General features: G+C 37.7%; 1 protein-coding gene across 2 annotated transcripts in view; it reads left to right on the forward strand.

Moving 5' to 3' along the window:
* Positions 1 to 929: 929 nt before the first annotated feature.
* Positions 930 to 15043, forward strand: part of DELE1 (DAP3 binding cell death enhancer 1) — a 36618-nt gene continuing 22504 nt past the window's right edge. The window contains exons 1-5 of one of the 2 annotated variants that reach the window (XM_063298611.1): positions 930 to 1040; positions 1124 to 1226; positions 14284 to 14362; positions 14476 to 14611; positions 14784 to 14918. In XM_063298611.1, coding sequence (XP_063154681.1) covers positions 1004 to 1040; positions 1124 to 1226; positions 14284 to 14362; positions 14476 to 14611; positions 14784 to 14918 — 490 coding nt within the window. In that variant the 5' untranslated portion in view covers positions 930 to 1003. Of the gene's footprint in view, positions 1041 to 1123; positions 1227 to 14279; positions 14363 to 14475; positions 14612 to 14783; positions 14919 to 15043 lie in introns of both variants that reach the window. The other variant, XM_063298610.1, reaches the window with a different exon arrangement.

Consider the following 15043-nt stretch of genomic DNA (forward strand, 5'->3'; position numbering starts at 1 on the left):
GTTTTCTGTAGTCATCTGGATTTTTGCAGGTCAAATCCCTAATACTCATATTTTAAGCAAAGGCCGCGGCTGACAGAGAAAATAGCTTATGAGTCGTACTATTAAATTTAGCTGTACCAGAACAATGGCTTTGTTCACACAGCATGCCAAAACACAAACTACTGAACCACATTTTAGCCTAACATGTGGCATGAAGCCACCATTTATAGTTTAGCGTGTCCTGAAAATCCAAAATAGTATGATAATTCCATAATATCTTTAATAATAATTTAGCGTTTCTTTATTTCAATGATGTATATGCTGTCTCCTCATCAAACTTCTAAGCAGGTCACATGAATGTATAGAATTATTTGAATATCCAGTCTTGTAACACCCTCAAATAAAAAAGTCTCACATATTGCAGCAAGGATTGGTCTTCGTAGATTTCCCATCCTACCTAAAATAAACATCCCAAAGCAACCAGACCCCTCACTTTCTTACTTTGTAAAAGGACTGTGTTTAAGGATTAAAAAGTGTGAGTGAAGGTGTACTTTTTAGTCCTTTTAATCTTTACAGAGCTTTCTCTTGTTAGATAAATCAGTCATAAAGACTTCAAACTTCAACTTCAAATCTAATTACTTTAATGTTTTCTTGGCAATAGTTTTTTCCACTTCCCAGTCCGAGCTCCAGCTATGAGGTTTTTTGGAGGACTCCCATTACCTTTTCCAAGATCTCTAGGGTACAATCCTCGATTGTTTCCTCAATATTTTCCTTCATTTCAGGCCAGAGAAGAAAAAATAAATGTAAAGAAACGCGGAAAAAAATACTTGCCCGGAAAAAAGATTCTAAAAGGACTCGAAATAAGTTGGTTTATGAAGAAAAAAAAAGATTCTAAAGGAACTCGGAGATTGTTACTTGCGTACCTCTATATCATAAAGTTTATGCAGCCGATGGCCTAAGCACGTGCTCTCCCGCTCTCGGCTCCGGAAAGCCGGCCTGACGCAGATGACGCATAAAATCAAAGATGTTATGGCGCTGGCTGTGGAGTTTCAGTCGAGGAGGTTCGCTTATCTTTTTTCAGAGGGTTGCGTGCGCGTTTTCTTCTCGCCTAGGCCTAATGTACATCTCTTTTTGCCTTACTCAGTGAGATCACCTGGCGGAGGAGCCGTTGCAGGCCTTTTCCGCTCTCGTCTTCAGGAGGGGGAGTCCTTGCTTCTCGGCCAGGAGTCTACGCAGACGGATAGCAGGTGAGGCCCGGGCATCGGCGTGCAGCCCCGTCCAGTCAGAGGCAGAACCCAATGCTTAGATATACGGCCCCATTCAGAGAGCGGCAGGGTGTAAATAGGCATGAAAGAAGGACAAGAAAGGGCCTTTCCCCCCAAGCACTGTTTTGAGGGGGATAGGCTTTGAACAGTCCGAGTCACGTGGGTCGTCGCTTCGTGAGCGTTCGGAGGGGCCGCCGGTCGGAACTAATTGGATGGTGCGGTACGTTCCCCTAAAGCAGTGTTTCTCAGCCTCAAAACCTTTTAAGATGTGTGGACTTCCCAGAAATCCCTCGCCAGCATGCTGGCTGGGGATTTCTGAGAGTTGAGGTCCAGTCGCCTTAAAGTTGCTGAGGATAAGAAATTGTGGCATAAAGTATTAATGGCATGTTTGTATTCCCTTGAATTACTCTGCTGTGGATAAAAGAACATTTCTGAAGAGAGATTTCTTTTGGGGTAGAACCTTCTTATATTTGGGGGTGGGAGTTCCCCATTCAGTGAAGGGAATGCCCAGAAATTTTTGAAGATAAACTATTCCTTCATTTTAACATTTTATTATAAAAAATAAAGTAATGAATAAAATATAACTCAGTCTTCACTCATCCACTTTTGCTTCAAGCTAAAAAGCTGTAGATGCTCTGGTCTTTTTTATTCATAAGAAGCCACACCAGTCCTTTATCATTTTGGATGGCATTTTCCCCCTTTCCTTCTCTTCCCAGTTTGCTGGGGAAAAGGTAATTACGCCTGGGGAAGGCAGTGGCAAACCACCCCGCTCTATAGTCTGCCAAGAAAACGTTCGCGAAAGCAGCATCCCCCAAGGAGTCAGAAAATGACTCCACTTTCTTTCTTCTCTTCCCATTTCTTCTTTTCTTGCACATTTCCCATTTTACAATACCATTTTTCAAGTATGGGAACCTGGTCCCACACAAATGTATATATGTCTGCATTATCATTTAGGCAGTTTATTTTCAGTTTGCTTCCTGATTATGTAGACTTGCAGCTTTCATTTTACCAATCATTTTTTAAAGTTTGTTCTCTTAAAGTTAAATATGACCATGTTGGTAACAAGTATCACTATCACATCATCTTTGTATTACTGCACAGGATACAATCTGTTTTGTATAAACTATGTAATCCTTTCTCTAATATGTAGTCTCCTTATAAAAATGAAGTAATAAGGCTGAATAACAAGTAAGCTTCTAAAAACCTATATTTGGGGATAATCAAGTGGCCAAATAATTAAATTTGTCAAATGATGAAGAATTTATCTTATCACTGGAATCTACATAAAATGTGTTACGTTACATTACGTTACGTTACATTACGTTACATATAGTGTGTCAACACAACCAGTAGATAAGATTGCAATTCAGTGATGATCCAATGTAACAAACCCTGTTATATCCCAAGTCACTTAGTGATTCAACATATTTTTCTTAATTACAGAATAATATATATTACAGCATTTGTATCTATAAATATTCAAAGCATTAGAAATGATTAACAAGTGAAAATTAATCATTAATTCTAGTTAATTTCTGCTATTATTAGTTTCTATCCATTAGCTTCAGAAAGTTAAAAGAAATAACTTCAAATAGCCAGAAACCAATCTTTACTTTTTGGTCCAAAAGTCTGTGCCCAAATAATATTTTCAAATTTAAAAGAAAACCAGCAAATATAGGGAGTTTTTCTTTAACTGTACAGTGTAATCTGTTTGGTTCAGACTCACCAGCAGGGTGGACACAGGATCCTAATCCATAATCCATTTCAGGGTACCAGGCAGTATAGAAATACTGTGTTGGTGATTGACATAATCAGTATTGTTTACCAAGCTTTTGATGTTTCTTCAGAATAATTCACTTGAAGTCTTTTGTATTGCAAATTATATTTATCCAAGTAATATTACCAATAAAGATGAAGAAAATGATTTTTTTAATGCTAAAGATGAAATGTTTCTCAGACCTTCCATAGTATTTGATTTTTGTTATCTAAATGAAGAACTTCACACATGTTTCTATTAAATGTCATTTAGTCCATTTCTTCAACTTTATAATATTGTGTATAATTACATTTTTCTTTATGTCTTCTAGGGTATTACCTGTCAAACTTATTTTTTTATCTGCAAATATGATAATCAATTCAATAGTTAATTAAAATATTGAAAAGTATAGAGAGAAAAAAGGAGGGCAGGCAGAAAAATATTCCAAGTAGCAATTATTTTTGTCGTTGTATAAAAGCCCTGATGTTTCAGAAATCCCTTTGGCAAGGGGATTACAGAGCAAAGAGATATATACAAATATTTTATCAATTAAAAACATTAATATATAAAATAAATAAATAGTATATTATTTATTAGAAACAAGAGAAAAAACACATTTTAATGTGCTCTATTATACTTACTTTTCCTCTTAATACTAAATTAGAAGAAGAAATGCTAAAATACAGTAAATAAATTGATATTCTTAAAATATTTGAGAGCTAAGAAAAGAGGAATTGTTTGAGAAATGTAAGACCTCCCCTTTTAGAGAAGATTATATCAATTAAAACTATGTTTACAGGTGTCCTATTGGTTCTTTTTTTATTACTTTGTACTTTTATTCTATATTTTCATATAAAACAAAACTTAGCAAAATTTAGCCTCAACATTACCTTGCTGTTTCTGCTGTTTTCCTAATTGTTAACAATGCTGCTTTCAGGGGGAAAAATGTAGTACATAAGAGGGAAAAAAAGAAACCCAGGAAGGAAATTTTAAAAATATGTATTTATCTTATCCATGCTTACCATTAAACATTGGTTGGAGAAAGAGCAGCTGTAATTGGTTTTTTATTAGTTTATAAAATATCTGGTATATCTGGTATATGTCAAACTTGTATATCTAATTGAACAAAATTGTTTTAAAAGAGAATATAATTTTTTTCTTGTGAAGCATTTATCAATAATCTTGGTTAAACACTTTGGAAAAGGAAAAATACAATATCTGAAAATCAGATCAATGGTAAATATTGGAATATTCTTATTTTTTCCCTTAGATATTAAGTTATTTAGTGACAATATCCATTTCATTTGTTTTCTTAATAAAGTTATTTCATTATTTATTTTAATTTGTTCTGTAGTGGAACAAAGATCTGAGATCTATTGTCCTTGCTCCATAAAATACTTTATTAAAGGGGCTCCTATTCTCTGATTTTTGTATATTTTGTAAATGTTCCCCACTCCTAACTTTCAGGACTGTAATAATCTTGCCCATATAAATTCTGGGACAAAACATGACAAGTTTTATATGTTATACTTAACATTTTTACTATTATATACATTTTGAAAGTGATATTCCTGTTTGCCCACTGGATTTATAAGTTATTTTACAAATATACTTGTAATAAATTCAGTGGCTACATGGAAAGAAGCTTCAAGGATGGGAATGTCAATAGTTCTATTTGCTGGTATATTGCTTGCAATGTAACTATGTCAGATTCTTTTGTTTTGTTTTGTTTTGTTTGTTTCCAAGATGTGGCAGTATATTGCATCCTGTTACAGTATACTTCTAAACAGTTCCCAATTTCTTTTAATGCTAGTTTGCAGTTTTTCACATGATCTTCTGTTTGCTTTTTCAAAATTAGCATTCATAAGTAACACTGGATATCTTCTGCATACTCACTGTATCTTCAAAATATTGGATTGCAATTGAAAATCTGTTTCCAAAAAGCAATTGCATGTAATTCTAAAACACTTTCCTAATGGTTGATAGTTAATACCCAAAGCAAATCAGGAAAAAAATGTATTTCAGTGAAGAGTTCATGTCTGCCTGTTTCCTAAAAGTAGATTTTAAACAGAGAAATCTCTTTTGATGCAGTGAACCAAATTTCCATCTGGACAGCACCTGATACTATAATAATAAAAAAAAGTCTGTTACATCTGAAGTGTCCAGCCAGTGTCCAGTTATGCTTACAATAATTTTTCAGCATCCATGGTGATTAAAATCAGTTGCATAGCAAAATGCAGCAAATGATGTCATTATGGCAATGAGGAAAATCATTGCAGTAATATACGTTCCTATTGAAATAACATTCAGGAGCAACAGATATTGCCTCTCCCAAAATTCTGAGGTTTCACTGCATTTTGTTAAAAAAAATTAAATCCAATATATTGATCTGATCCTCAATGTCAAATTGTGTATTATTAAACTGTTTGTAGTATCCTTGACACTGAATTGTCATGCAATCCAGTCCATCATTAACCAGTTTGCTAATCAGAATGTCATAGGATTCTTGATCAGATGCTTTGCTATAGTTAGGGTATATTATTTTTATAGCCATCCCACAATCTATTAAGAAAGTTACCCAGTGAAAAAATTAGGTAAGTTTGACAAAATTTGTTTTTGCACGTTCATGCTGGTAATTATTAAATTGTTTTCCAGTACATTACTTACAGATGGATTATTTATGATCTCCTTTAGAATCTTCCCAGATAACACTTCAGACTGCCTGGTGTATGCTAGATCTTCATTTTTTTCCCCATTCTGAATATAAGAATATGTTATCTCCAGACATCTGGCATTTTACCAGTTCTCCCTGATTTATGAACAATAATACATAAGGGATCAACCACATGATACACTAGTTCTTTCAGTTCATCTTGTCCTGGAGACTGAAGCTTGTTCAAAGTAAAGAGGTATTCCCTGAACATGTTTCTATCAGTCTCAAATTTCACTCTTGCCCCTTCATCCTGCCTTTTGCAATTTCCAGATGAAAAACAATTTGTTGGAGAAGATGGAACCAAAATGGGAGTTTGGAAGTTCTGCTTTTTCTTTTTCTTTTTTTTCATTTTGCCATGTGAAGAATTCACTGGGCAGCTGGTATACTGATCCTTTTCGTTAGGTATCCAAAAGTAAAAAATATCCAATGGAGTCCATGGGTGGCAAAGGGGTTCAGAGTAACCAAAGCAGCCTAGTAATGGTGCAGTACAAGCCCTGCTCCTTTTCTGCATGAGCTGTGACATTGCATGCATGCCTAAAAGGGGTGCTTGACAGTACAAAATAAAAGCATTACAGTGAGCACATAACAAAGTAGAAAAAATATTTTCATATCAGTCTGTGCCAAATAAAACTTGACCTAATTAGTTCATCATGGCCAAATCCTGAAGCATATTTGGCAGTCTGTACAAGCCACAGTACTGTACAGAATTTGGCCACATTAAGAGTGACAGCTGAATCTTATCTGCCAAGATAAAAGAAATATAAAACATGTCAATTCTACCTAGTCAGCTAAAGAGTAGAATAATGCAGATAGTGCTGAAGGCCATGCAGTAGTTGGACTAGAGTTTAGCCTTGAAAATGTTAATGGACACTGGCATATAATGTCCACCTTTAATTCAAGAAAATTTGAGGTTAGTGCAGTTCTCTGGGCTTAGTCAATAACATGTCCTTCTTGTGTCCCTGTTTCATGCACAGCCCTCCCCAAATATTTGGAATTGGATACCTGATTTGTAATATTCTTGTTTGATTGCCATTTATGATTAAAAGACTTATTAAAATCACCACTTTAGTTTTATTATAATTAATGAGAGGAATTCCTGTCTGTAATAAGTACCTATGCCTGGAGTGCTGTTCTCATCCCTATAAGGGTTGGGACTATTACTGAGTCATTGGCGTAGGATAAGAAAGAAATGTGTCTCATAGCTAATGAATTCCAGACTATCAAGATAACCCACCAATGAATTAATGTCAAGGTTAAATAATGATGGAACTAAAATGCATTCCTGATGGACTTCTCTAATGATCTATATCACATCAAACTGCATGCAACCTTAAGGATGCAGATAAGCAGAAGACATTATGGATTGATAGAGGTGGTCTTAAAGTTTCATCCAGAATCTTTCTCTAGGGATGGAAGTCTGATTTCAAATCAGTAAATATTGCATATAGGAATGATTTGGGGTATATTTTTCTGACAGATGTTATGCCACTAAGGCCTTATACAAGATAGATTGACCTGCTCTGAATCCATTCTGCTATACCCTCAGGATTTTGTCAGCATCTAGCCAGTCCCTAAAGAGTGCTTAGCACATGCTTTGCAAATAATATTCAACATGCTGTTGAGAATTGCTTGGACCACAGTGGCTAGATCTCAATCCATGGGAATGTGGACTGTCTGATACAGCTAAGACAGACACCTCCATAATTCACTGTAAGAAGGAGAAGGAAGTACAGCACAATTAGACTTGCAAGACTCTTTTATTATAGCCAGTCTCTATAAAGATAGAGATGTGGAATTGATTTCATGGTTTGGTCTACCTAGTGGGGCTGATAACTACAGACCAATCAACTTTATATCAATACCTGGGAAAATAGTAAGATCATCAAGCACTGGGTTTACAAGCACTTAGAAAGGAACGATGTGATTACTAAAAGCCAGCAGGAGTTCGTTAAAAATAGGTAATGCAAGGCTGCCCTTTTTTCTTTCTACAAAGTGACTAGATTAGTAGACCAAGGGAATATTGTAGATTTAATGTACTTAGCCTTTAGTAAGGCATTTGATAAAACTAATAGCCACTTAATAGAATAGAACAATGTGGGATGGATGTGCCACTACCAGATGGATTCATATTTGGATGAACAACCATACCCTTAATAGAGCTATGATTACGTGGAGGAGGTAAGAAATGTTATATTCGTGGGTTCTTTCCAGGGCTTAGTGCTCTTCAATTTTTTCATCAGTTACTTAGATGAGGGGATAAAAGGGATGTTAATCAAATTTGCAGATGACACAAAGCAAGGGGGAATTGCTAACATCTCAGAAGACAGGCTCATAAGGATCTTGATAGACTTAGTAAAGGTAAAGGTTTCCCTTGACGTAAAGTCCAGTCGTGTCCGACTCTAGGAGGCAGTGCTCATCTCCATTTCTAAGCCTTAGAGCCGGCGTTGTCCGGAGACACTTCCGGGTCATGTGGCCAGCATGACACGGAGCGCCGTTACCTTCCCGCCGAAGCGGTACCTATTGATCTACTCACATTTGCATGTTTTCGAACTGCTAGGTGAGCAGGAGCTGGGACTAGCAACGGGAGCTCACCCCGCCGCGCAGTTTCAAACCGCCGACCTTCCGATCGGCAGCTCAAGCGGTTTAACCCGCAGCGCCACCGCGTCCCATGGGCCATATCCAACAATATGCAGTTCAGTGGTGAGTTCTGCACTTAGCCAAAACCAGATGCACAGGTACAAGATAGACAGCAGTAGAAGGATCTGGGTGTCCTGATCACAAATTAAGCATGAGCCTGTACTGCAGTTGCCCAAAAAGACCAATGTGCCATCTTGGGCTGCGTCAATAGAGATATAGATAGCATCAGGGTCATAGGAAGCAATTCCATTCTATGCTGCTCCAGTCAGGCCGTATCTGGAATACTGTATCTAGTTCTGATTTCCACCATACTCTGAAGGACACCAAGGAACAGGAAAGGGTGCAAAGAAGAGTGACAAAGTAACAAAGATGGAGGCTAAGTACTGTGAAGAATGGTTAAAGGAACTGGGTACCTTTAGCCTAAAGAACAGAGGAGACGTGATACCAGTGTTCCAGTATTTGAAGGGCTTTCACAAGGAAGAGAATGTGAACTTTATTTTCCATAGTACCTGAAGCAATGGGTGGAAACTTTATAGAGGGTAATCCAAAATGGGAACAGGAAGTAATTTCCTGGCCATGAGAGCTATTATGTAGGAACAGCTTGCCTTCTGGAGTCATGGGTGCTCTATCACTGGAGGTTTTCAAGCAAAGGTTGGATCACCATTTATGATGGTTTGAGGATTCCTGGTCTGGGCTGAGAATTGACTACTGTAGAAGACCTCCAAGGACCCTTCCAACCCTGTGATTCTATGAAGATGATCAGAGTAATAAGTTGTTTCCATCATTTATAAAATTCAGATAAAGGTTTTTAGTATGAATTTAAAATAAAAGTGTTGGCAGAATGCTGGGAAAGCCTTTAGCCCAGGAGAGATCAGAAAAGTCACACACACCAGGCATATCTATAAAAATAATTTATTTACAGAAAGCAAAACAAAAGCAAAACATATTTAAAGGACTTAGCTCTCATTGAGAGCTACCTGGCTTGCTACATATCGGCAGAGAGAAAAAAGAGGAAGTAAGAAACAAGTCCAGGCAGGTTTCCTCCCCCCAGGCAATTTGCATGAAGCCCGTGAGAGGAGACAATCAAATACAACCTCTTCACCCGGCCAAAATGATTAGGTACAATAGCAGTCTTAATCGTTAGTAGGAAAACCTCAACAAAAAGCTACTGATTTCTTGGTTTCATGAAGAAATTATGTTGCTCTAAATACTTGGTTTGTATTAACTGAATACTATTTGTGTTTCTAATACTGTAATATTAAGGGGATATGGGCAGTGATATAAATTGGAATAATAAAATAAATATGAATTGTCATAACCAAGACTTGTTAAACCAGTGTTTCTTAAAATGTCCTACTCTTAAAGCAGCATTTCTTAAAAGTGTGGTCCTATTGTTATTTTTACATGATTCAATAAATAAATATTCTACAAATGTGTCAGTTTTAATGTTTAATGTGGTAAACATTGATAAATGTAACCCATTCAAACAAGCTCTTTTGGGGTCCTCCATAATTTTTAAAAGTGGGAAGTGGTCTTGACACTGCATTAAAGTAATATCTCAAATGCCATATACCTAGTTCCCATATTTGCTGGAACCTAAGGTAATGTAGTCCTCCTATAAAGGGATAGACAGAAAAAGAATATATGAAAACAGACAAAAACTTATGCCCAGATTTTCAGTATAGAATTGCCAAATTGATCTGAAACCAAATTTAGAGATTCCACCATGTGTACATGTAATCTGAATATGTATTTTAATATTTATGTAAGTAATGTTCATACATTTCTAATTAACATTAAGTACCTATAAAATAGGTGTTTATTTTTTAAAAAGCTAATTCTCGTCTGAATATACCAATCATTCTCCCAAACAAGTCGCAGAATTATATCCATTGTATGATTACAGGATTTTCCAGGCATGGAGGGTGTAAGCTAAGGAGGTGAGCATTTTTTTTCAGCCTGGGAATGTACTTCCTATTTCCATTGGAGCAAACGGCCAAATTTGGGGGGACCTTTTTTTTTTGTGGGGAGTATTCCAAGGGGCAAAACTGGTGCTGTAAGCCTAGAAGTTTGTCCATGTTGGAGGCATTTTGAAGTTTTAAAGCATGGGTGTCCAACCTTTTGGCTTCCCTGGGCCACACTGAGTGAAGAGGAATTGTCTTGGGCCACATATAAAATATATAATATAGTTAATGTATATAAGTAATAAACTTCATTAATTTTTTAAATATTTGACCTTGTTCTTGTGAAACTAATGCATCAATATCTGGTTTGATGAAAGTGATTGCAATTCTCAGTGAGTTCTCAAGGTGCTCATCAGAAATTTTAATTCTAATTCTACTCTTTGTGTGCTTCATCCTTGAAAATAGTTGCTCACAAATGTATGTGCTGCCAAAAAGCGATCTCATGAATAAGGCGTGACTGTGAAGTGAGGGATATTTTTCTCTGGGAAGATAGGTCTTATAAAAGTCCAGTAGAGAGACATGATCAAATTTTTCTTTTGCGTGACATTATCCATTTTTAAAGCTTTTGTGCATAAGTTTTCTTGATGCAGAATGCAGTGATACTTCATCAAATGTGAGTTGCTGGCAGCACTTGCATCATCTTCTATCAATTTTGTAAGTCACTCACTTTTGCCAGGGCACCATCAGTAGATATACCAGATATGTTGACAGTGGTTAAAGAAAATCACTTTAATGTCATTTTTATTGCTTCGTACAAATCAAGAGATTTAGTTGTGTCTTTTAATGGCGCCAAAGAAGCCATTTCTTCAGTGACATTATATTCGTTATCAGTACCTCTAATAAAAAAGGCAAGTTGAGCCTTATCTGTAGCATCAGTACTTTGGCGATGGCCAAAGCATTTGAAATTAGCAGCTTTACTCTTCAAACCTCTTCTGATAGTTTTTCCTATTTCTTCAGTTTGCCTGACTATAGTCTGGTGAGACAAACTGATTTTAGAAAAATCGCTTTTTTTTATCAGGACAAATTATATTTGCCACGCTTTCCATACATTGCTTAATAAACTCACCATCGGTAAATGGTTTTGATTTTTTTGCAATCAGATTTACAATCAGATTTGCTACCAAATAATAGAATCCTTTTGATAATAGAATCCTTTTATAATAGAACCAAATAATAGAATCCTTTTATAATAGAATCCTTTTGAGTTGTGACTTTTAAAAAAAAACTTTGGGACGACAGACTTTTTTTCAGTTCCGCTAATTTATCTTTACGACAAATTCCTTGATTCACTTAGAATTTGGCAGCATGTTTTTCCGTATAATGCCTTTTCAACTCTTCCTTCATCCACAGTTTTTCTTTTTTTCTTTTCTTTTTTTGGGTTCTGTTTTTTGTTGAAACAATGTTGAAGCCATGCTGGAATAAATTTATTTAGGAATAAATATATTTTTTAAGAAATAATACAACAAGCCCATCCTAAATTGTTAGGTAGGCAAATAAAGCAAAGTTTAATCAAATAAGAAAAGTTACATGTCTACCTAATAATAATAATAAATGTCTGTCATCACAGAACATGTGTAGATAGGTTGAAATATTATATAGAATGCCAAGTCGCCACAAGCTGACGTGTGTAGCAGGAAGTGGCAGCGTTAGCACTGCACTGCCCCCTCCCCACACAGTGTTCTGTTGTTTCTACTACACAGTCTGCACTCGAGCACCTCGCAATTGAGTCACGAAAAAATTGCAAAATAATGTTAAAAGTTTACGATTTTGGGAGGCCGCATTACTAGCTGTTCAGGGCTGCGGGTTGGACACACCTGTTTTAAAAAATACCTTATGCTTACCCCCAATTTTCCCCCCAACTATCAATAATAAATGGGTCCAAAACTTTCAATCCTCAGTGCTATAGGAGATGCAGATAGGGTGCTGGAGAGCTACATGCTATTTGTGGATTGCTCTCTTTTTAGCTGGGAGAAAAATGGAACTTTCACCTTCTTTTGTAGCTGGACCATGTGCAGCCTTTATGGGAAGGTAATCTTCAGAGTCAAAAAAGTTGCCCATTTGCTATAATTATTTGCCTTGAACTTTCAACCTATACTATAGTTTGAAATCTTCCTGATGTTGGCCAAAAACATTTGATATGAGCTGTGCAGAAGGAAAAAGAGTTGATTAATATCTAATCCTATTTATATGTATAGCAGAAATATGGATATCTATTAATGGCAAGCTGTAGACGAGATAGTATGTGTGCCAGAAGAACAGTGGTTTCCCAACCAGTCTGCATCTGTGTGCATATTTTGCAATAGTCCACATATAAAGCAAAGTTTAATAATCTTGCATGTCTACCTAATAATAATAACAATAAATGCCTGTCATTATCTGGACCCCTTTCAGTCAGGTTTCAGGCTGGGATATGGAACAGAGACCACATTGGTCACACTTATGGATGATCTCTGGCAGGAACGGGATAGAGGGAGTGCATCTATCCTGGCTCTCTTGGACCTCTCAGCAGCTTTTGATACCATTGACCGTGGTATCCTTTTGGGGCGGCTCGGGGTTGGGGGTGGGTGGTGTAGTTTTACACTGGTTCACCTCCTTCCTCCAGGGCCATTCCCAATCGGTGGTGATAGGAGAGGAGAGATCCGACCCTCGACTCCTCCATTGTGGGGTGCTGCAGGGTTCGGTTCTCTTTCCTCTCCTATTCAACATATACACGAAACCGCTGGGTGAGATCATCCGTCACCATGGGTTGAGATATCATCAATATGCTGATGATTCCCAGTTATATATATCCATCCCGGGTAAAGTAAGTGATGTGGTCTTCACCCTCTCCAAGTGCCTGGGGGCTGTGGGGGGTCTGGATGGGGAACAACAGGCTTCAACTGAACCCTGGTAAGATGGAGTGGCAGCGGATTGATGGCCCCTCGGTTTCCAGGAAGTTGTCATCTTTGGTTCTGGATGGGGTAGCACTGCCCCATTCGGAACCAGTGCGGAACCTGAGAGTCCTCCTGGACTCGCGACTCTTGCTCGAAGAGCAGGTGGAAGTCATGGCCAGGAGGGCCTTTGCACACCTCCGGGTGGTGCACCAGTTCCGCCCATTCCTGGATCGAGATGCCCTCCAAACAGTCACTCATGCCCTTGTCATCTCCTATTGCAATTTGCTCTACATGGGGCTACCCTTGAAGAGTATCCAGAAGCTTCAGCTGGTCCAGAATGCAGCTGCATGGACAGTTATTGGTGCTGTAAAATCAGCACATATGACACCACTATTATGCGAGCTGCATTGGGTACCAGTTTGCTTTCAGGTCCAATTCAAGGTGTTGGTTATTACCTTCAAAGCCCTACGTGGTATGGGACCAGACTATCTGAGGGACCATCTCACCCCCATAACATCAACTCACCCCACCCGGTCACCCCATCAGCAAAGGAATTTCATCTAGTGGGGTCCAGGAGGCAGGCCTTCTTGGCAGTGGTGCCCACCCTTTGGAATATCTTGACCCCCGGAGTTGAGATGGGTTTCCTCACTCCCAGCCTTCCAGAAGAAATTGAAGACCTGGTTCTGCTGCCTTGCTTGGGATGGGGAGGGTAACAGCTCCACCTGAGGGTGTTTGGTGCCATAGCACCCCCTATTGATTGTGATGTCATCTCCTCTTGGATTTTATATTTATTATCTTATTTACGATTTTAGATTGTAACTAAGGTTTATGTGTTTTTATTATTACTCTTATTGTAAACCACCCATAATCCCCTGCTGTGGGAAATGGGCAGTGATATAAATTTAAATAAGAAAGAAAGAAAGAAATATCTTGTTTGTGGAGTTCTTGGTGCTCTCTGAGCCTTGTTGTTTTCTTGCAGACATTTCATAACCTTGTTTTGCTAGCTTAGTTGCCTTGTAGACAGCATATTCTTTCATTTAAACTTTTATATTTATTTCTGTAGTTCTTAATGTAATTTTTTCTCTTCTTTTTGGAGCTGGCATGGCAAGCATCAGCACAAAACCTTTGGAAACAGGAACGTCTACTGCTATACTCCATTAGAAGCCTTCACTTGGGTAAGCAGGCACATGGTGATTGCAGCTTTGCTTGGTTGTGCAACCAATAGAGGAATGCCATTATGAGATCAAAGGCATATGCAATATCCTCAATGTATTTTCTCCTTTATTAGAGTACGTTGGCTGCTCTTGCTTTGGAATTAACCAAACAGGTCCATTGGCTGCGTTCTGGGCAATCAGATGGAAGGAATACCAGAGTTTGTCAGTCAGAGCCAAAGATTGCTGATTTGTCCCAACATCAGCGCTCAGGTAAATTTCTTACTGACTAGAATAGCTAGGGCTATAATTTCCTCTGTATAACAGCAGAACTGAATCAGTGTGGCATGGTTCCTGGGAGTTGCACATTCTCTTTCTGTAAGAAGTAAATCCAATACTTAGTATATTTTCTATGAATTATTAATATGCTTCTGTCTGCATTCAGTCATCCCCACAGCCCTATCTCCTTGCTCCAGAGAAGAGGATCAACAATTCTTGGGATTGGACTCTGGCCAGGCACTGAAAAATCTATCTTCCAGCAGTTCTTGGCCAAAAAATTATCAACTCTGTTCGGAAACAGGTACAAATCTTTATTTTTGGAAAGCAAAACCCTTTATTATAAAAAATGTAGAAGGTCCAGTGCAGGCTGACTTTGACTTGTTTTGTAATACAGGTGCCCAACTCTCTCTCCTTAGGGCTACACCA

Source organism: Candoia aspera, chromosome 3 (assembly GCF_035149785.1).
Source record: "Candoia aspera isolate rCanAsp1 chromosome 3, rCanAsp1.hap2, whole genome shotgun sequence".
NCBI lineage: Eukaryota > Metazoa > Chordata > Lepidosauria > Squamata > Boidae > Candoia > Candoia aspera.